This window comes from Melanerpes formicivorus, unplaced genomic scaffold (genome assembly GCF_026170545.1).
Source record: "Melanerpes formicivorus ecotype bairdi unplaced genomic scaffold, bMelFor1.0.p_v2 SCAF_4, whole genome shotgun sequence".
In the NCBI taxonomy this organism is placed as follows: Eukaryota; Metazoa; Chordata; class Aves; order Piciformes; family Picidae; genus Melanerpes; species Melanerpes formicivorus.
In genome coordinates, this window is record NW_027142356.1 from 38,805,086 (window position 1) to 38,825,968 (window position 20,883).

Genomic DNA, 20,883 nt, shown 5'->3' on the forward strand with positions numbered 1-20,883 from the left:
CTTTGGCAGTCCCTGACAGCCTATGGCAGCCTTTGGCAGCCCCTGACACCAGGGCAGCCTTTGGCAGCCCCTGGCAGCCCCTGACAGCCTTTGGCAGTCCCTGACAGCCTATGGCAGCCTTTGGCAGCCCCTGGCAGCCTTTGGCAGCCCCTGAGGCCAGGGCAGCCTTTGGCAGCCCCTGGCAGCCTTTGGCAGCCCCTGAGGCCAGGGCAGCCAAAAGCAGAGGACAAGAGCCGGGGGAAAGCTCTCTTCAATCCACTTCAAGCGTTTGCAAAAGGCCACATCTCGAAACCTCCACAACGATCTCCACCCAGATCAGAACCCTAAGGGACACTTGGGATTCAGCGGGCAGGCAAAGCAGCCCCGGGACGATTCTCTCTCATAGGCAGAGGTGCAGCTTAAAAGGTCTCCCTGAAGGGAGCCGTCGGCATCGAGTCCCTTCCCCTGGCCACACAAAACACGAAGCCATCTGCTTGAGGAAGCCTTTTTAATCCGGCACTCTGCAGCCTCCAAGGATCACCACAGCCAAGAAACATTTTCCAGAAATGTCTCCCTTGAGTTTTCTGCCTGTTTGTCCTCCCTGCCCCCTGCCCTCCCCCTTCCCCCCCCCCCCCCCCCCCTTTGGAACAGTTTCACTGACTACAGAAATAGAGCATCTGTCAAAGTCTTTGCAGTAAAGTGCTTGTTGGTACTCACAAAAATAACAATAAAAGAGAAAGTGCTACTGGAATCTGAAAGAGAAAGTCTTTTCCTTTCCTTTTCCCTCCTGTGCAGCCCTGCCTGCTGGAGCTTGCTCTCACTCCTGTCCACACCAAGCTGAACTCACACCCAGCTCCTCCGAGGATCCTGGCTCGCTACAATTTGGTGTTTGGCAGTGGGCAAGCGGCCCACAGGGCGGTGGCGACGCCGGAACCGTAGTGCAGAAGGTGATGAAATGGAAGGCATATGGAGAGCTCCTACCAGAATCCTTTCCTATTTATATACAAATATAATATATATATTAAATATCATATAAAAATAGCTATATTCTTTTTCTCTGAAGTTAGCCTAGAAGCCTCTCTGGGGATCCCCACCCACCGCAGGCAGGCAGCGTCTGTCTCCTAGGCTCCGCGCAGCCCTGCCGCCTTCTCCACCCTGTCCTGCACCACCGAGCTGCAATCCCCTCCTCCACAGGCTCCTTCCCTCCTGCCAGAGCTGCTCTCCCACGGCCTGCAGCATCACAGCACTCCTTGCCCCGCTGTCTCTCAGCGTGTAGCACCTCTAGGACTGGAGGAACTGAACGGGGCAGAAGCAAAAGGCTGGTGGAGGAAGAGGGAGCAGCCTGCTCCTCCTCCCACGGAACAGCCAGGAGGCTTCAGCTGCAGGGGAAGCTGCAGCCCCCTCCCATACCCGCTCTGGAGTCACTAGCTGTGGAGCAAGGCATCTGCAGGCTTGCAGACACACTGCACTCAAAGCTCTACCTGCTGGCTGCCCTCGGTGGCAGGAACCTCCCTACGCTCTTCCAGTTCCTTGGAATGTGCCCAGCTCCTGCACCTGCTCTCACCTGCTGGGAGCTCTGTGTCACAGCAGCTCTCTCCTGAGGTTACAAACAGCTCCTTGGTCAAAGCATTCCTCTCTGCAGCTGTCTTTCAGCAGCTATTAGCTATCGGTAGCATCTAGTTGGGGTCTCACCCAGTTGAGCCTTCTAACCCACAGCCCTACAGCAGCAGCAGAGCAGCTGGCAAGGGGGAGGTGGGCAGAGAAGGTTCAAGGAAGCTTTGTAAGAAAGCTGCATCATGAAGTGGCTGGCTGGCACCTCAACTTTCTGTCAGTCTAACAGCCTCACAAACCTGCCTTCCCCACAGCCAGTAGTTCTAACAGCACTATTAAAGCTCTCCCAGGTTTCCTTCTTAGTGCTAAATGATTCTGGTAATTGGTCAAAAAGCAAACAAACAAAACCCCCACAACAAAAAGAATGATTTAAGCTCTCTTCCATTAAGCAAAAGCCCTGACAGCACAGCCCTCCACTCAGTGCAGCTTCACTCAGGAGCCCGTGGGGGGGGAGGGCAGCAGGGCAAGGCAGGATCTCTGCACACAGAGCTCACAGAAGCAGGTCTCTGACAACTCTTGCAGCCCAGAGAGTGGCAGAAACCCCTTTGGAGGGGAAGCCTCCCTTGCTAGGTTTGGTATTGGCACCTGTTCCTTGCTCCAGGTTGCTGGAGGCTTCTTGCAGCAGAAAGCAACCTGATTCTCTTTGGTACTGAGTTTCTCACCACTCTCCTTCCTCACCTGCTGCTGTGCTTTTTGGTGCCGAGCTCCTGCTCTGTAAGCGGGGCCCAGCAAAGCCCTGAGGGCAGGACAGGTGGGCAGGCAAAGGCCAGCCTCAAAACCTCACCTGGCTTAACTGGGCACCACCTTCCTGGGGTTTGGTTCATCCAGCAATACAATCAAACTGCTTCAGAGCACAACAGAGTCCATCACCACCGGGATACATTCATTCAGCATCTCCTCCCTGTTCAAGGTTAATCCAGCTTCCTCTCCCTAGTACTAGAGCTGAACTGGTTCGTAAGGACCAGGCTGATCAGCCTTCACTCATTTGCCTCCTTAGGTCTGGTTGCCACAAACTAGTACCATGAAACCCTACTCCACATTTACTCCTAACAGCACATCCTACCTGTTGGAACTTTTTATTGTCTTTGCAAAGTGAAGTTGCCTTCTGAAGTCTTAGTTCAGTCACCTCTCTCTGAAGCCAACAGCCTGGTAGTGTTCCGTGCAATCATGATCTCCCCCAAACACACTTCAGAAATGCCATGAAAATGATTTAGAACAAAAGAAAAACCCCAACCCCAGCCCCCCCCCCCCCAAGCTTAGGATTCCTCCTCCCTCCTGCAAAAGCAGGCCTGAGACTTTTAGATTTCTCTTTCTGCTGTTGTTTGGGTTTTGATCTAAGAGTTTTAACCTTCAAGGTCTGAGACTTTGGAGACGACTCCGTCTCTGGCTAGTGTTTGAGGGGGAGCACCACTCCAAAATGCTCATGGCCTCAGCTCAGGCTCACAGGGTGTCAGGGGTTGGAAAGGACCTCGGGAGGTCATCCAGTCCAACCCCCTGCCAGAGCAGCACCATAGAACCCAGCACAGGTCACACAGGAACACATCCAGAGGGGGCTGGAAAGGCTCCAGAGAAGGAGACTCCACAACCTCTCTGGGCAGCCTGCCCCAGGGCTCTGTGAGCCTCACAGGGAAGAAGTTCCTCCTCCTGTTGAGGTGGAGCCTCCTGTGCTGCAGCTTCCATCCCCTGCTCAGAGCATCATTAAAAGCAACACAAGACAGCAAAGATTTCTGAAGGAGCTACAGAGGCTGAGCTGACAATGGACTAAGACTTCAAAACTGGGAATGGTCACAGATTGGAGACACCCAAACTCCAGAGGCTCAGCGTTATCACCTGAATCAGAAGCAAGGCACTGTGGGTTTGCTTTTGTGTTGGTGGTGGTGGTGTTCCAACGACCCTGAATGAGCTCTGACTCATTATCCTTTGTTCCTTTGAAGGAGAATAAAAAGGTTCCAACACGTGATCGTTTTTGTTTTCCTCCTCTTTAAAACAAGTTAACAATTCTCACCACGGAGAAAAAGTGGTTTTAAAAAGTGCCCCAAAAAGGTTATTTCAATCGAAATATATATATATATATCTTTTTTTTTCTTCTTCTTCTTCTTTTTTTCCTCTTTTTTTGTGCAAATCATTCCTAGAACTGAAACAGTCTGGAAAAGTCTTATTCCTATTTTTGTTTTGTTGTTGTTGTTATTTTTTTGTCTGTTTTTTCTTCTTCTCCTTGTTGTTTTGCTTTACCTACCATCTACATAAATATTTCTGACTATGAACTATATCAAAAGATAGCTTTGGGGGTGGGGTGGGGTGGGGTGGGGGAAGGAAATTCTGAGCCACCCAGGGGAAAAAGCAGTGCAACAAAAAAAATAAATCTCTTATTCAGTCGTCTTCTTCTCTTTTTTTTTTCTCTCTTTTTGCTTAGAAAAAATAATGAATCGATTCTGAAATGATGGAGGATGAGGATGATGAGGATGAAGATAAATCTGAATGTCCTGAACCCTCGATGCACAATCCAAAAGAGCTTCAAAGCAAGGAATTCAAGAAGTCGAAAGCGACTTCTGACAGCAGGAGAAACCTCACAGCCGAAAGGAGAGGCCCTGCGCCCGCGGCGGCGCCGTCGCGATGTGAACACAGCAACGCAACAGAGGGGGCGGCAGCAGGGCAAGAAGAACATCAGCCTGAGCATGGGGGCAGAACGGAGGGGAACCCAGAGGCAAACCGACAAGGAACGGATTGTGACGGTGGGGTTTCTGGGGGGGGGGGCGGGGGTGTTTTTTTGCCCCCCCTCTGTTTCATGCATCATATAAAACGTTTTGCTCTTCCTCCTCTCTCTCTCTCTCAATCTCTCTCTCTCTTTGCTGCTGTTTTCTGCAGACATATATACAATATTTTACAGCATCTGTACAACAGAGAACTGGATCTCACACAACAGATTCAAAGTATTTACTGTCCCAGAATCATCTGAAAGAAAAATAAACCAAACCAAAAAACCCAAACCAAACTTCGATTTCTTTTGGACTCTATTCCTGGCTATGTGTTTCCCCCCTGCTAATTCCAACAACTGCTCTCTGTCCATTCCTTGTTGCTGCTAACACTTTGAAAAGGTAGAGGACTGGTAAAAATGCCAAATGCTTTCAGCATCCCTTCTCCTTTCAGTCACAGTTTGAGATTTCTGTGTTTCACCTGGACAGGAACAAAAAATCCAATCGAATCCCAGCACAGAGGTGGCAGCAGATCCTTTAGGACACAGCACACGGGGCACCTCCCAGCCTCGGCTGTGTCCCCATCGTCACCTCGTGGCTTTTCTGAGCAGATCCCAGCAGTTAGAAGCAGATCTCGGCGCCGCGGTGTTAGAAAGCCTTGGGACTGCTCCCTCTGCAGCCTCAGTGCAACGCGGTAGTGAGTGGAGCAGCCCCCTCCTGGCAGTTTGCTTCACAGAGAGGCAGAGCCCCAGGCTATTGTGGCTGGACTTTGGAAGGATCACTCATCTTATCAGTTCTGTGTCGGGGGAGTTGCTGCTGCTGCTGCTGCTGAGACTGGTGCTGGTGGGACTGAGTGAAAGTGCTTTGTTGTAGTGGGAAAGCAGCAGAGAGGATGAGCTGAGCTGACTGATTTCCATGAAGTAACCTGGATGTCTAAAACATGGAAACAGGAAAAGGTCATAGAATCACAGAGTGGTTTGGGTTGGAAGGGACCTCCAGAGCTCATCCAGTCCAACCCCCCTGCACTCAGCAGGTACATCCTCCACTAGGTCAGGTTGCCCAGAGCCCTGTCCAGCCTCACCTTGAGGGAAGGAGCCTCAACCACCTCCCTGGGCAACCTGCTGCTGTGTTCTACCACCCCCATGGCAAACAGCCTGTTCCTACCATCCAATCCAAATGCACTCTTCCCCAATTTCCAGCCCTAGCCCCTCATCCCATCACTACAGGCCCCTGTAAACAGCCCTCATCATCTTCCTGCTGCACTGAGAAACAGCCCTGAGCTCCCCAAGAGGGTTCAATCCCAACAACCAACTGATTGGGTCACCTGAGCTGAGCAAACCATGCAGAGATCAGTTCATCCTACTGAAGCTAATTAGAGCATCTGACCAAGTACTAAAGCAGCTGTACCTGGCCCTCATCATTCCTGTGGTAACAGGTAGGACCCCATGGCAATGTGTCTCCACTGCAAGCCACAAGAGCCCAGGAACCTGTCTGAAGCAGTGCAGGAGGCTGTCACTGCATCCAGGGAAAAGCAGTGCACGACCTGGCACAGGTCACATCCTTCCCCCACTGCCAAACTCAGCAGTCAGACAAACTGCCACATCTGCAGGCCAGACAACAGCCCCCTTGCAGGAGATTTATTGCTACTGGAACTACTGCTCAGCATTAGTAACAACCAAAGGATGGTGGTTGCTGAAGGAAAGCAACCAAGGATGGGTGCAAATGCACCTGGGCAACTCAACCCTTCCACACCCTGCAGCAGGAAGCACACCACAGGGACTGCTGCACCTGCAGCATCAGGCTGCCAGAAGCCTCAGCAGGCAGAGGCAGGCAAAGGACTTCCCTCTCTTTTTAACAAGCATTTCACAGGATCTCTCTGGCTGGAAGAGACCTCCAAGATCATCCAGACCAACCTTCAGCCCAGCACTGGAGGGTCAGCACTAAACCTTCAAATTCAAGCACTTTAAGATCACTAAGCTTTTGCCTAGAGAGGAATTCTAGGTCAGCAACAGACCTTTGGGGATGTCCACCTTGCACAGAGCTCCTGTTGGACCAGAGTGGAGTCCAAATGGCACAGACTTTGACATTCAGAGATACAGATGTTAGCACCCTGCTGAACAGCTCTGCTGGTACAGCACTGGTCTGACACATTCAATCCTGTGCTCTGCTGTGAGGCAGTTCAGGAGGCTCCCACTCCAGGGGTGAGTGCTGAAGTCCCAGCCACCTGCAGCGCTCTCTGTGCAGCTCAGTCAGCCTCTGCCACCTGCTGCACCACTGAAACTGCCCTTGTTTTCTTAATTCTCTTCAACATGTCAATATTCTCTGTCAGGGAGCAGGGACAGAAAATTTGTCTCAGCCCTGCAACCATTCCCTGGGCATATAAATGTGGGTCAAGCCTCTGAGTAGTTCCTCCCACACACAGCATCCCCAAACCAGGGGGAGCAGGAGGCCACACAGAGGAAGAAATCCTTGCAAAGTAAGGACCTTGGACTATGGATTCTCTGCAAGAGTAATGACAAAGCCAAACCAGTTGGCATTCCCAGCTGAAGAAGGCTCAGGATGTGCACAGACCCCATGCAGCCACCTGGACTTCAGCTGCCTTTGGAGAAAGCTACTGCAGAGGCCAAATGGGGATTTTCCCCTTAACCCATGACTTCTGGAGGCACTTCCTCTCTGGTGCCCTTCCCTACCACCATCTCCCTCACCAGCATCACCTGCTGGCTGAGCTCTGTGCCACCAATGAACTGGAATCAACGACTGGCAGCAGATTTCCCCATCAATTCTTCCTCTCCACCTTCTGCTGCCTGTCTTTCTGAGGTTCCCTATCTGTGACCTCCTTGGTTTTCACCTTCCTGCTCTTGTGATCCACTCTCTCCTCTTTCTCCACCAAAGCAAGGGTCTCCTTATGAGGTCACTGGCTGCCCAACCTGCCCTGCAGCCTGGACAGATGTTCAAGCCTCATGTTACAGGGACATGGCTTGCTTTGGGCTGTAGGTGTTCTCCAGACCAACCAATTCTGTTTGAAGGCCAAGCAAACACCAGCTGCTCCACAGGAAAAGAGCTGCTGCTTCAGCCCATGCTCAGTCCAGAGCAGACCTCCAAAGGAAGAGCACAGAAAATGGGACAGACCATGAAGTGAAACTGCAGGAAGGTCTACACCTCTCCTTCAATGGCTACAGGACACTTATCTCATGCATCAGACTTGTTCCTAGGCCACTCTTTGAAGCTCCCTGTTTTCAGACAGAGTCTCCCAGGACAAGTTAGCAATGCTCCAAACACCTGGACTTCAAAACTGTAGAGAATGCTGCATTACCTGGAGGAACTGCTGGGGGTGCTGGGTCAGCTGTGGCTGAGCTGGTTGTTGAACTGTGGTGAGCTGCTGCTGATGGTCTTGCTGACTTTGCTGCTGCTGCTGCTGCTGCTGCTGCTGTGTTATTGACAAAGTCTGTGGCTGCTGCTGTTGGGCAGCAAACGTGGGGTAAGCTGTCACCACCTGTCCCATGAACATGGTACTGGGCACCATCACTGCTCCACATGCCACTGGGGCTGTCACCAGCTTGGTGACAAGTTGCTGACCTTGAGAAAATCTGCCAACAGAAAGAGACATTTGGAGTCATTTTGGGGAATAAAGCATCCTAACTCAAGCATCAGCTGCACCTGAGACATGCAGATTTTCAGGCTCACCCTTTGCCTTAACCAGATGGGTTTTGGCAGGCCTGTGGGACAGGTTCTTTTGGACACAGGCTCACAGGATGTCAGGAGGTGGAAGAGACCCAAAGGGATCATCAAATCCAACCCCCCCTGCCAGAGCAGACCATACAATCTAGCTCAGGTCACACAGGGACACATCCAAGTGGGTTTGGAAAGGCTGCAGAGAAGGAGACTCCACAACCTCTCTGGGCAGCCTGCTCCAGGGCTCTGGGACCCTCACAGGGAAGAAGTTCCTCCTCATGTTAAGCTGGAACCTCCTGTGCTGCAGCTTACATCCATTGCTCCTTGTCCTACCCCAGGGAGCAACTGAGCAGAGCCTGTCCCCTCCCTCCTGACCCCCAGCCCTCAGCTATTGATAGACATTGATCAGATCCCTCTCAGCCTTCTCCTCTCCAGACTGCTCAGCCCCAGGGCTCTCAGCCTCTCCTCCCCAGGCAGTGCTGCAGTCCTCTCATCATCCTGGCAGCCCTCCACTGGACCCTCTCCAGCAGGTCCCTGTCCCTCTTAAACTGAGGAGCTCAGAACTGGATGCAGTATTCCAGGTGAGGTCTCAGCAGGCAGGGCAGAGGGGGAGGAGAACCAGCACAGGTGAGCTGCAGAGCTGTAGCCCCAGCCAGTGAAAACAACCACCCAGGGCGCTGCTGGTGCGCTCGCTGCTGCAGGGCTGGCCGGGCACACTTACCTGATCTGTCTGTCCTGTGTGAAGGTGGTCACTGCAGCAGTGCTCTGGCTGTTGTTCTGTGGTAAGCTGGAAGGAACCTGGACCACATTTCCTGTTGCTGGCTGGGAGATCACCATAGTGTTATAGAGAGGTGCTGAGACGGTGTTCTGCGCCGGCGAGGCCAGGGAGGCCTGCGGGGTGTGCCCGCTCAGCACGTTCTGCTGGCTGTGCTGGGGAGGAAAGCAAGAGCTGATGAGATGGGGCCCTGACAATGCCCAGCTGCCACAGCTCCCCTCACTGCCACCACTCACTGCTGCCAGCATTTCCCTCTTGCTAAGGAACTTCCACTGTGAAGCACAGAGGTATTTCTAGAGACAGAGATTTTGGAGGGGGGAGGAACTGGGGAGGAGTAACAGCAGGCAGCAGCTCTGGCCAGGGCTTGTCCTGCTGGCAGGCAGCTCTAGGGAAAAAGGCCTTAGAGTCCTGGTGGACAGCAAGTCCTGCAAGGGACAGCAATGTGCCCTTGTGCACCAGAGGGCTAATGGCACCCTGGGTGCATCCAAAAAAGCCTGTCCAGCAGGGCAGGGGAGCTCCTGCCCCTCTGCTCTGCCCTGCTGGGACCACAGCTGCAATCCTGTGTCCAGTCTGGGGCTCCCCAGCCCAAGAGAGACAGAGACCTGCTGGAGAGAGTCCAACAGAGAGCTACAAGGATGGCTGGGGGGCTGGAACACCTCTGCTGTGAAGAAAGGCTGAGAGCCCTGGGGCTGTTTAGTCTGGAGAGGAGAAGGCTGAGAGGGATCTGATCAATGTCTATCAGCATCTGAGGGGTGGGGGTCAGGGTGAAGGTGCCAGGCTCTGTTTGGTGGTGCCCAGTGACAGGACAAGGAACAGTGGGTGTAAGCTGGGACACAGCAGGTTCCACCTCAACAGGAGACAATTCTGTATGGTGAGGGTGGCAGAGCCTGGAGCAGGCTGCCCAGAGAGGTTGTGGAGTCTCCTGCTCTGGAGCCTTTCCAACACCCCTTGGATGTGTTCTGTGTGCCCTGCCCTGGGTGACCCTGTTCTGGCAGAGGGGTTGGACTGGATGCTCTCTGGAGGTCCCTTCCAACCCCTAACATTCTGTGACTCTCTGTGACTAGTCCCCAGACACCTGAAAATCTCTTAACTGACCTCTTCTCCTGTTCTGGTTACTTTTTCTTTTCAGCTACTTGCACACAGTTTGCTCCAGCTCTTAGTTTCCACTCCTTCAGCACCTCTACAGCAGGCTAGGACTGAGATGTGCACATCATGCCAAACAATTTATTACTGGAAAGCCTGGAACTAGCTTACTGCTGAGACAGCAAACTGTCCACCACCAGTCTGCCTCTTCACAAATCACAAAGCATGGAATTTGGATCAGGTACAGAGGATGAGCTCTGGAGGTCCCTTCCACCCCCAAGCATTCTATGGCCACAGAGACTGGAGGTGTAAGGAGCCTCCACACACCAAATGGTCAAAGCCACCAGAAGCTGAAAGACCTCTGTAGAGAAACATGTGACAGGACTTTGAACTCCTGCATGACTGAGAAGATAAAAGTGAATAGCTGCTCAGTGTGGTTCCAGCAATATAAAGTGGGTGGCAAGATTAAAACCCAAACATCATGATGTTTTTCTACAGCCCTGTGATGCTGGCAGATCATGAGGTTCCTCTAGGGCAAAAGGAAATGGCCTCAGGTTGCAGCAGGGGAGGTGCAGGTTGGAGGTCAGAAGAAACTTGATCCCTGGCACAGGCTGCCCAGGAGGTGGCTGAATTCCCATCCCTGGAGGTGTTGAGAAGATGCAGAGGTGTGGTGCTGAGGGCTATGGCTTAGCACCAGCCTTGGCAGAGCTGGGGAATGGGTGGACAGGATGATCTTCTCTATCTCTCCCAACCAAAATGATTCTAAAGCCTGTGATCACATTGGACAGAAAGCAGAGCTGCAGAACCCACTGGGAGGCATTGTGGATTCCAGAGGCTGGGGAGGGGGATGCCAGGGAAGCCACTGCTGTGTTCCACTCTAGCTTTGAGCACCAGCTTCTCTCCAGCAAAACCAGTAGCACAAATGTTACCTGTGCTGCAGTGCTCTGCAGGGGCTGCTGCTGTATCATGTGTGGAGTACTCATATGGCCTGTGCTCATCCCACTCTGAGCCTGATTAGGCTGAACGACTTGACCTTGCATGTTTATCGGTGTCAGCTGCTGAACACTCGAAGAATTCCCAGAAGCAAGCTGTACAGAGCCAAAGTTGAGTCCAGAAGCTGACTGCTGCAAGAACATCTTGGAAAAGAAAATGGAGAACATCCCCAGGTTAGCCTTGAAGAAGCCTTTGTTCAAGAGGGTTTGGCAGAAGCTGAACTTCAGCACTTCAAATCAAGGTGAGATAAACTTCCATCTGAAGTTACTGGAGGTGCTGTGGGCACTGAGGGCAGAAGGCCCAGCTGCCACACAGGGTCATGGCTCAGAGGCCCTACTGTAACTAATAAGCCAAGGATCAGAATCCTCATTTCCAGAGCCCTCAACATTAAGGTTGAACATTTGTTCTTAACAAGACCAAAAGACTCTTTAGAGACTGAGCTGTAATGCAGCCTGCAGCCACCCAAAGTAAATGCATCTGAGGTCAGATTTCTGTTTGCAGGCTCCCTAGCAGGGAAGCTAATTCACATGAAGAAAAACTCAGAATTAACAGACTCAGGCTTAGCACCAAGAGCATCATCTTCCCTGGCCAGCAAGCAACCACAGTGAGCACCCTGAACTTTCCAGCATCACTGCAACAGACTGAAGGCAGCACAAAACCACTTCAGGCTTTACAACAAGTTAGGCCCAAGGCAGGCTACTGAGGCAGGATGTGCAACACTGGGATATTTCCCCTATCTCCCAGAGACCTGAACAAGGTCCCTCCACAGTGCATGGGAAGAGAGCTGTGAGTCTCTCCTTTGGAGGCATCTCCAAGGCAGTCTGCTGCTGGCAGGCTCACGGGAGATGTGCTAATCAACACTGAAAATAGCTCATGCCAGAAACTCCTACTCCTCAGCAGCATTTAAGCAACACACTCAGTACTTCCCAGGAAGTATTTTTCTCCCCCTAACTCTTTATTCACAATCCCTACTGAAAACATTTGGATTGTTTCCTTCAGCTGCATTTTCATTCTGGCTGGGGTTTTTTGTTTGCTTTTGTTGCTGTTTTTCAACCAGACAACTCCAACAGAGTCACTCCTTTACTGCAATGCTGGAAATGATCAACCCAGACTGGCTGAAAGCACAGAAATCAGGTAGTCAGTTGTTAGGCTGAGTAAGGCATCCTCTAGCCTTGTCCTTCTGGCTCAGCAACTGCTTCAGCAGACCATGCCAAGCAGAACCACTTCACCAGGAGGGTGTGCTGGAGGAGCACAGCCTGACAGGACAGGCTAAGGCACAGGAGGTGTGAATTTGACACCCTTGAGCTACAAGAGGAAATGAATCTTTATCTTGCACACTTTGGATTAATATTTCCATAGCTGCAAACTCTGCAAGATGTTAACCACTGCAGCCTTCTGCATCCAGGTGTAGGCACAGGCTGGGCTTGAGCTGCTCAGCGTGGGAGAGAGACCTGGCAGTGCCCCAGCACACCTTCAGAAGCTGCAGGTGCTTTCAGGCACACAGCTGATGGAGCAGGGAGGAGCACCTTGCAGAATTAAGTGCCCAGCTCTCCTTCTAGATACATTCTCTACAGATCAAACCTGTCAGGGTGACACCAACCCACCTGGAGTCCTTGACCATGGACAATTTGGAGCTGCTCCTGAATCTTGCGCAGCTCCTCCTGCTGCCGATGGATGTTGGCCTCTATCATGCGTGTCCTCTGCTCCAGCTGGTCCTTCAGGTGCTGCATGGCTCCTAGCTGAGCTGAAAACTGAAACACAGGCTGTAGTGCAATGAAGACATTAAAAGCTGAGCAGAAATCATGGCATTTCCTTTACAGGCAGTCAGTAACCCTCCTCCACAGCAGGCAGGAAGAGGAAACCGAGGGCCGCTTTGTGAGCCGCCTGCAGCCACAAGCCCAGGACCAATTCATTAGTGTGAAAGTGTCACAGAACCAACATTCAGTTGATGCATCAGAGCTGGGGAAATGGAAACAGTGCAGGAGAAAATTAAATCCACTGCAAAAGCAGCTGACTGCTGTCCAAATCACCGAGCCTCCACGGAAAGCCTTGGTCATTCACATGGCACTGCGGGTGGCAAAGCTCCCCGAGGTTAAAGGCCACAGCTCCACCACTTCACAAACATCATTCACTCAGAGCTAAACCCTCTGCAGCTAACTTGGGAATAGCCCCAGGCACACACTCTTGGAGGCTGGACCCCCAGAGAAACTGCTTGTCTCTTCTGTTCTCCTCTAGGAGAAGTTGGGGGCTGAGCTGCTGGAGAGCAGCTCTGGGGAAAAAGACCTGGTGGAGAACAGGATGGCAGCAGGCAGCAATCTGCCCTTGTGGCCAAGAAGGCCAATGGCATCCTAGGGGTAACAGAAGGGCTGTGGTGAGTAGTCAAGGGAGGTTCTCATTCCCCTCTACTCTGCCCTGGTGAGGCTGCATCTAGAATACTGTGTCCAGATCTGGACCCCTCAGCTCAAGGACCTCAGGGAACTGCTTGAGAGAGTCCAGCACAGAGCTGCTGCAGGCAGTGGAACATCTCCCTGGGAGCACAGGCTGAGGCAGCTGGGGCTGGGAGCTGGGAGCAGAGGAGCCTGAGGGCTGCCCTCAGTGCTGGGGATCAAGATGTGCAGGGCTGGAGCCAGGCTCTGCTCAGGGATGGCCAAGCACAGCACAAGGGGCACTGGGGGCAAGCTGGAGCAGAGGAGGTGCCAGGGGAACAGGAGGGAAAACTGTCCCTGTGAGGGTGGCAGAGCCTGGAGCAGGCTGCCCAGAGAGGTTGTGGAGTCTCCTGCTCTGGAGCCTTTCCAAAGCCCCTGGATGTGTTCTGTGTGACCTGTGCTGGGTGATGCTGCCCTGGCAGTGGGGTTGGACTGGGTGATCTCTGGAGGTCCCTTCCAGCCCCTAACATGCTGTGATGCTGTGATCTGCCAGGGGCCACAAGTCAGTAGAAGTCTTTGACACTTGTATCCTATCCACAGGGCACAGCTCCTGGGCTGGCCCTGACCCCCTGACTCACAGCCTAAGCTGCCCTGTCTTACAAGCATGTGTGTAGAAAGTTGCCAGCAGAGCTGATGAATTGTTCAATTCATGTCCTAAAACATATTTTACCTTAAACTGTGTCTCTGCCTGTGCTTCTAAAGGCCAGGGCTGAAAACTACATCCACACAAACAGCAGGAAGGAAAAAAAACCAAGAAAAGGAGTCAAAGTGGGGAATTGGTTCATGTCAAGAGAAGGTTAAAGGTGGCTTTGGCACCAAAGAACTCAGCTCCCAAAAGAGAAGTTAACCTTCTCTTCAGAAGAAGACTGTTCAAAAAATAACAAACAATAAACCAACTGAATCCATACCTGGGACATGCCAGACTGGAGCTGCAGAGCTGCAGGCTGAGACATTGCTGGCTGTGCTACTGGCTGGCCAAGAGACTGGGAGCTCAGAGACTGGGATTGGAAAGGATAAAAAGGGTTCCATAAGTGTTGAGAGAATGAACTTCACACTTGACAGAGAATCAGAGAATCATCACAGAGCTGGAAGGGAGCTCAAGGCTCAGCCAGTCCCACCCCTCCTGCTATGGGCAGGGACACCTCACACCACAGCAGGTTGCTCACAGCCACCTCCAGCCTGGCTGCAAACACCTCCAGGGGTGAGGCTGCCACCACCTCCCTGGGCAGCCTGTGCCAGGCTCTCACCACCCTCATGGGGAACAACTTCTTCCTCACAGCCAATCTCAATCTCCCCATTTCTAGTTTTGCTCCATCCCCCCCCAGTCCTATCCCTCCCTGACACCCTCAAAAGTCCCTCCCCAGCTTTCTTGGAGCCCCCTCCAGATCCTGGAAGGCCACAATGAGGTCTCCTCAGAGCCTTCTCTTCTCCAGCCTGCACAACCCCAACTCCCTCAGTCTGTCCTCACAGCAGAGCAGCTCCAGCCCTCTGCTCATCCCCCTGGCCCTTCTCTGGACACCTTCCAGCACCTCCAGATCCTTCCTGGCACAGAGGCTCCAGCACTGGCCCCAGAGCTCCAGCTGTGGTCTCAGCAGAGTGGAGCAGAGGGGCAGAATCCCCTCCCTGCCCTGCTGGCCACACTTCTCTTGCTGCAGCCCAGGCTCTGCTTGGCTCTCTGGGCTGCAAGTGCTCCCTGCTGGCTCCTGTTGAGCTTCTCCTCCCCCAGCACCCCCAGGTCCTTTTCTTCAGGGCTGCTCTCAAGCCAGTCCCTGCCCAGCCTGTATCAGTGCCTGGGATTGCCCCAACCCAGCTGCAGGACCTTGCCCTTGGTCTTGTTGAGCCTCATGAGGCTGTACATGAAGTAGCTCTTTACAACATCTGTCAGTTCCAAAATACCAAATGCTAAAAGTAAACATTTCCTGGCATTTCTAACCTTCAATAAGAGAGAACTGAGAACACAAGAGCTGCTGCTGATGTAGATGTTGTATACAGAGAAAGCTTTTTATCCTCTCTGGTAGCTGTCAGTGTGTTAGCTCAGCTGGAGCACCAAGCATGACATGGCCTCATGTTCTCAAGACATCAGAAGCTGGATGGAAGTATCCACTACAATATATGGCTATATGAATATTCACTTAGAGGAGTTCCCTCCAGGGTCACACACAGCACTCTGTTGCCTCCTGTTTTGGGTGTGTATCATTGGTTATGTTCATCTAGATATTGAGAAGAGTCTCAGAAAGAAGCTGTGGGAGTGAAAGGAGACTCACAGAGAATCTTGCAAGCCCTGATGCCAAAACACCCCAGAAGTTCTGGGTTTAACTATTGCATCCCCTTAAACTGGGGCACACTGATGGTACACTGCTGGCAGTCACATACTTGTAGCCTCCTAGAATGGCTCAGGCTGGGAGGGAGCTCAGAGCTCAGCTCCTCCAACCTCCACACCATGCCCAGGGACACCTCTCAGCTACACTCAGCTGCTCAAGGCCTCATCCAGCCTGGCCTTCAGCACCCCCAAGCAGGAGGCAGCCACAGCCTCCCTGGGCAGCCTGGGCCAGAGGCTCAGCAGCCTCCTGCTCAACAACTTCTTCCTCAGCTCCACTCTAACCCTGCTCTGCCTCAGCTTCAAACCATTCCCCCTTGGCCTGGCTCCAGATACCCTGATGCAAAATCCCTCTGCAGCCTTCCTGTGGGATCCCTTCAGGTATGGAAGGCAGCTGTAAGGTCCCCCCAGAGTCTTGTCCATGCTGAACCCCCCCAGCTCTCTCAGCCTGTGCTCACAGCAGAGCTGCACCAGCCCTTGGCTCATCTTTGTGGCCTTCTCTGGACATGCTCCAACAGCTCTATGAAACTGATCCCAAGTGCAAGTGCTCAGAGTTTAAACCAGGTGTTTTCAGAAGCCCCAAACCAAAGGTGAGCTACACTGATCAGCACAGATTTGCTCCCTGAAGAGTTTACCTGGCTGCTCAGAGATGATCTTCTTTGTGCAGTCTTTTCATGACCAGATAAGCTTTGCCTGGGAGGAGTGCTAGTGTCCACTGTCATTTTAGTTGGTGTTGCTGACAATGTTCAGAGTAGCAATAGAGAGAGAGATGTTAACAGTAATCTCACTTCTGCAATGCAAGACTCAAATCACAGCAAGTTTTGCAGGGGAAAAAGAGAAATGGATCACCAAACCCCCAGAACCCCTCAAGACCTGGTCTCTTTTCCCCTGATTATCCAACCACCATGCAGTCTGATGGACTGAACCAGCTTTCAGAAGTCACTGGAAATCTGAGTGGTCCCCAGACCTGAAGCCTCCAAAAGGAGCTTTTCATTTGCACACTTTCCATCTCCTAATGACTACCTGTGAGCTATGCATTTAATTCACAGTAAGCAGAAAGCCTTCCCTAGGCAGAGAGCTGTATTTGCAACAGCTGGTGCTTACATGAATGATCTGAAACTGCAGTATGTGAAGATTTCCTTGAACTCCTGGAGGAAGCAGAAGGTGTGGGGCTGGTATCAAACCTTTCCAGTGCTTCTTTGAGACTCACTGTGTTGATGTGGTTGTCAGACCCAGAGTCCTGACTCTGCAGAGACACACAAACAACAATTACTTTACCTGCCCATTTCTGTTAGCAAATACCCAACCAACCCCAGCCACAGGTGCCTGTGCAGCAGCAGTGGCCTGGTTTGAGATGTCTAAGCCCAGTCTCTATTGGTGGCTTGGAAAAGCAAGCAAAGCCAAGCTAAGTAAGCCTAGAAACCAACACCCAGGCAGACACAAGCTGAGTGCTGAGCTGACCTTCTTCTCTAACTACTCAAGTCCCCCTGAACACCAGTGTACTGAGTGAATTGCTTCTTCTTTTGAGAAAGGGTGAGTGAGTTGCACTGGCAGGAGCAGTGTCAGATGGAACTTGCTGAAGCCCCCAAGGAAAACCCCTCGGCACTGCCAGGGCGCGGAGGTCAGCGCATCTGCTCAAGCTGGCTGATCTCACTGAGGCTCCCAAGGACACCACTCCAAAGCCAGCTCTGTACTTCTAAGAAATGGGATGGAGTCCTCTTGTGGATTCTTTACATCCATCTTTGTGTGCTGGCCTTGGCTTTTCACCCTGTGGGTGCTACCAGTAAGGAAGAGCATTCATTTCTCAACCACAGCTCTGCAGCAGTTAGATCTGAGCAAGGACCTGGGGGTGTTGTCATGTTATAACCACAGGAACTCCTGAGAAAGCAGGCTAAGTGCTCAGGGCAGAACACACTTGACCAGCCTTCTTAGGCTTCTTTGAGCATTTTAAACAGCCTTGTTATTTACAGAGCAACATAATTACTTCATTTCTAACAGGACAAATCACTGATTGCTGCTGCACAGATTCCCAGAGTGGTTTAGGTTGGAGGAGACCTTGAAGATCACTGAGTTCCAACCCCCCTGCCAGTGGCAGGGACAGCTTCCACTCAACCAGGTTGCTCAAGGCCTCACCCAGCCTGGCCTTGAACACCTCCAGGGATGAGGCTTCCATCACCTCCCTGGGCAACCTGTGCCAGTCCCTCATCACCCTCCCTGGAAAGAATTTTATACTAATACCCAGTCTAAATCTGCCCTCCTCAAACTTAAAACCATTCCCTCTCATCCTACCACTACAAGCCCTTGTAACAAGACCCCAGTTTGCTTACATGTTGTTAGCATGAAAGAAAGAAGTGAACTGTAAGCAAGACACTCACTTTATCTGCTGTTATCTCTGGGAGAGACTCCTCAATACCAAGCTCTCGTCGTCTTTCTGCTCTGACTTCTGCGTAACTGAAAGAACAAACCAGATATGACCACTGGGATGATTTAAAACACAGGTCTCAAGAAGCAAACTCCACAGGGCTACCTGGCTTAGAAATTATCTCAAGACACTTTAGACTGCCATGATTTCTCTCTGCAGCCAAAGCAGCTCTCATAGAATCACAGAACTGTCAGGGCTGGAAGGGAGCTCAAGGCTCAGCCAGTTCCAACCCCTCTGCCATGGGCAGGGACACCTCACACCACAGCAGGTTGCTCACAGCCACATCCAGCCTGGCTGCAAACACCTCCAGGGATGAGGCTTCCAGCACCTCCCTGGGCAACCTGTGCCAGGCTCTCACCACCCTCATGGGGAACAACTTCTTCCTAACATCCAATCTGAATCTCCCCACTTCTAGTTTTGCTCCATTCCCCCCAGTCCTATCACTCCCTGACACCCTAAAAGTCCCTCCCCAGCTTTCTTGGAGCCCCCTGCAGATCCTGGAAGGCCACAATGAGGTCTCCTGGGAGCCTTCTCCTCTCCAGGCTGAACACACCACTAGAGTTTCTGTAATGCAGATGTTAAAGCACAACTCACCTGACAACAGTGTGCGTACAGACAATGAACTCTGGCCTGGAATTCCACTGGTGGTAGGTGATATAGTAATGAGTTTGCAGCCAAATCCACTGCTGTCCCTTTGTGAGGAATCTGTAGTAACATGATTTCCCTTTCCCATATTGCATTACTATAAAAGTGAAGAACAAAGTTTACTGTCTGTGCAGCCTGGGGACATTACAGTGACATGACAAACATTCCTGCCCAGCCTGACACAGCTGCCAAGCAGGTCAGCACCGTGCCAGTGACTAAGAACATTTCACATGGCTGCTTTCTGCAAGAGTGAAATAGTCACACTGTGGTTTTCAATTTTTATGGGTTTGGTGGTGGTGTTTTCTTTTTCAACACTGTGAGAAACTGATGTGCAAACAAACTAAATGCAGCTTCATGAAGAAAAGCCTAGGGGAAGGGGAAGCTGATCCCAGGACGTGTTCAAACCCTCTTTCACATTTGTTAAACACCATAAGAGCCTTTAAAATGCTATAGGAAGTGCTGGAGAAGCATTAGTCACTGTTGTGTGCACTGGAATCTACCACAATGTAAACTCTTGAATCAGAAGAGAAAGTTAAGCCTGGTTTTTAGCTCTGTCTCAAAGGAACAGAGATGAAGATCAACTACAGGGATTCCAAGAGGCTTCACTTAAGCCTAATGCTTCACCACAGCAGTTTACAACTTAGCAGGCCTTAAACCAAACATCTGTAAAGCAAACTTGGTTCATCTTATCAATTCAGCAGTACTCACAGTGCTCATGACATTTTGCCAGATTATCTAGATCATCCACATGATAATAATCATAGCCTGATGTTCCCAACACTTCAAATGGCAGATAACCTATTATCGGAGGGGCCCTAATCAATACAAAAAGCAATGTCAGTTCCTTTTCACACACACACACACACACACAAAAAAAAAGCTCAAAACAGAACAATTTACTCAAGACATCTTTGCTTGTTTACAGTATGTGCTCTGCAAAAAACTTTAACAACTTAAACCCAAGACAAGCTATGAGTAGTCAATGCTGATTAGTGAACCAAGTATTACAGCCACCACTGCCATTCAGCCACTATTGCTGCTATACATAGAAGGAATTGCACCTGTGATCCAAGAATAGGAACTTCCATTCTAAGCTATGTCTAGATGTGAACTCTTCATTGGGTTCTTCAACAGTGCACATTTCCTAAAAAGTAAAAAAATAAAGAGCTCTCTCAAAACTGCTCTATGCTGCAGCATCAGCTCTTCCGACAGCAGACTTACCCACGGGCAGCAGCCAGCTCCACAGTGCTGAGAGCATCTTACTGCTTTTAGACCATTTTGCTTGTTTAGAGGCATGGCACTGAGGCAGAATCCAATCTCAGCTGTGTCAGGCTGACACTGGCTTGATTTAAACAGGACAAGCCTGGTGTGAGATTGAACTCGGGCTCAGCACCCACACAGGCAGCAGCACAGCAGAAATCAGCAGTTCCTGCAGTTATGCTTTGAAGGGGTAACAAGCAAAAGAGAGATGAAACACTCCCACCAGACACTCTCATTACAGTGGATGCTTATAATGGCTAAAACCCAACATTAGCAAGATGGTCACAGTATCTGGGCTCCTCCTTTCAGTGACTAGAGAGTATTCTAAATCACTTTGGCTTGAGGGCACAGACATGTACCAATGACACAACTACTCTCAGGCTCAGAACTCAGGAACAGCAAATGACTGCACTGCCACTGTGACAACAAAGCCTCAAGGTACTCACACCACATCATTTTACAGGTACTCTGCTCAGACAGAGGTGCAACCAGTGCATGTCAGTCAGTCTCTGCTGTCCCCTTTCCAGAGAGGCAAAGACGCCCCACCAAGTACTGTGCCCCACACTGAGAGGAGCTAACTGAGCTGCTAACACAGCCAAGCAACCTCAAGTTGTTTGCTCATTTGCAAACTCCTCTGGCACTGCCTTACAAGGAGAAAGGTGGGATGATAACATGCATGCACACATACAAACACACCCCTCCAAGAACTACAGTAACACTAGAGGTGTTTGGTTTGGAGACCTGTACACACTTGTCACACTTGTAGGAGCTTGCAGCAGCAGCCCTGCTGCCAGGATCCCTTGAAACAACAGCTTGCTAAGGACTACAGCCCAGAAGCCACTGGTGAGCTGACTTCATGTTTGTGACAGATGTGGACAGACAGGCACACTGCTGCTCTGCCACCACCTGAACTAAAACAGGCCTGTGGGAAACACAGTAGAAGCCTGGCTGCTGTCCCCACAGAGGGCTCACCTTCCCTTGCACTCTTTTCAGGTTACACTAAGTCT

The 20,883-nt window shown here is 51.3% G+C and overlaps 1 protein-coding gene across 7 annotated transcripts in view; it reads right to left on the reverse strand.

Annotated features, from left to right (window-relative positions):
- Positions 1-600: 600 nt before the first annotated feature.
- The window catches only part of CLOCK (clock circadian regulator), a 75,096-nt gene continuing 54,813 nt past the window's right edge, over positions 601-20,883 (reverse strand). For 4 of the 7 annotated variants that reach the window (XM_068137710.1, XM_068137711.1, XM_068137708.1 and 1 more), the window contains 12 exons: positions 19,678-19,760; positions 19,325-19,431; positions 18,566-18,713; positions 17,925-18,000; positions 16,654-16,795; positions 16,185-16,285; positions 14,141-14,230; positions 12,411-12,569; positions 10,743-10,949; positions 8,677-8,885; positions 7,597-7,870; positions 601-5,216 (listed from right to left, as the gene is read on the reverse strand). In XM_068137710.1, the coding sequence (XP_067993811.1) occupies positions 5,037-5,216; positions 7,597-7,870; positions 8,677-8,885; positions 10,743-10,949; positions 12,411-12,569; positions 14,141-14,230; positions 16,185-16,285; positions 16,654-16,795; positions 17,925-18,000; positions 18,566-18,713; positions 19,325-19,431; positions 19,678-19,760 (1,776 nt within the window). In that variant the 3' untranslated portion in view covers positions 601-5,036. The remainder of the gene's footprint in view (positions 5,217-7,596; positions 7,871-8,676; positions 8,886-10,742; positions 10,950-12,410; positions 12,570-14,140; positions 14,231-16,184; positions 16,286-16,653; positions 16,796-17,924; positions 18,001-18,565; positions 18,714-19,324; positions 19,432-19,677; positions 19,761-20,883) is intronic. The other 3 variants (XM_068137712.1, XM_068137715.1, XM_068137714.1) reach the window with 3 other exon arrangements.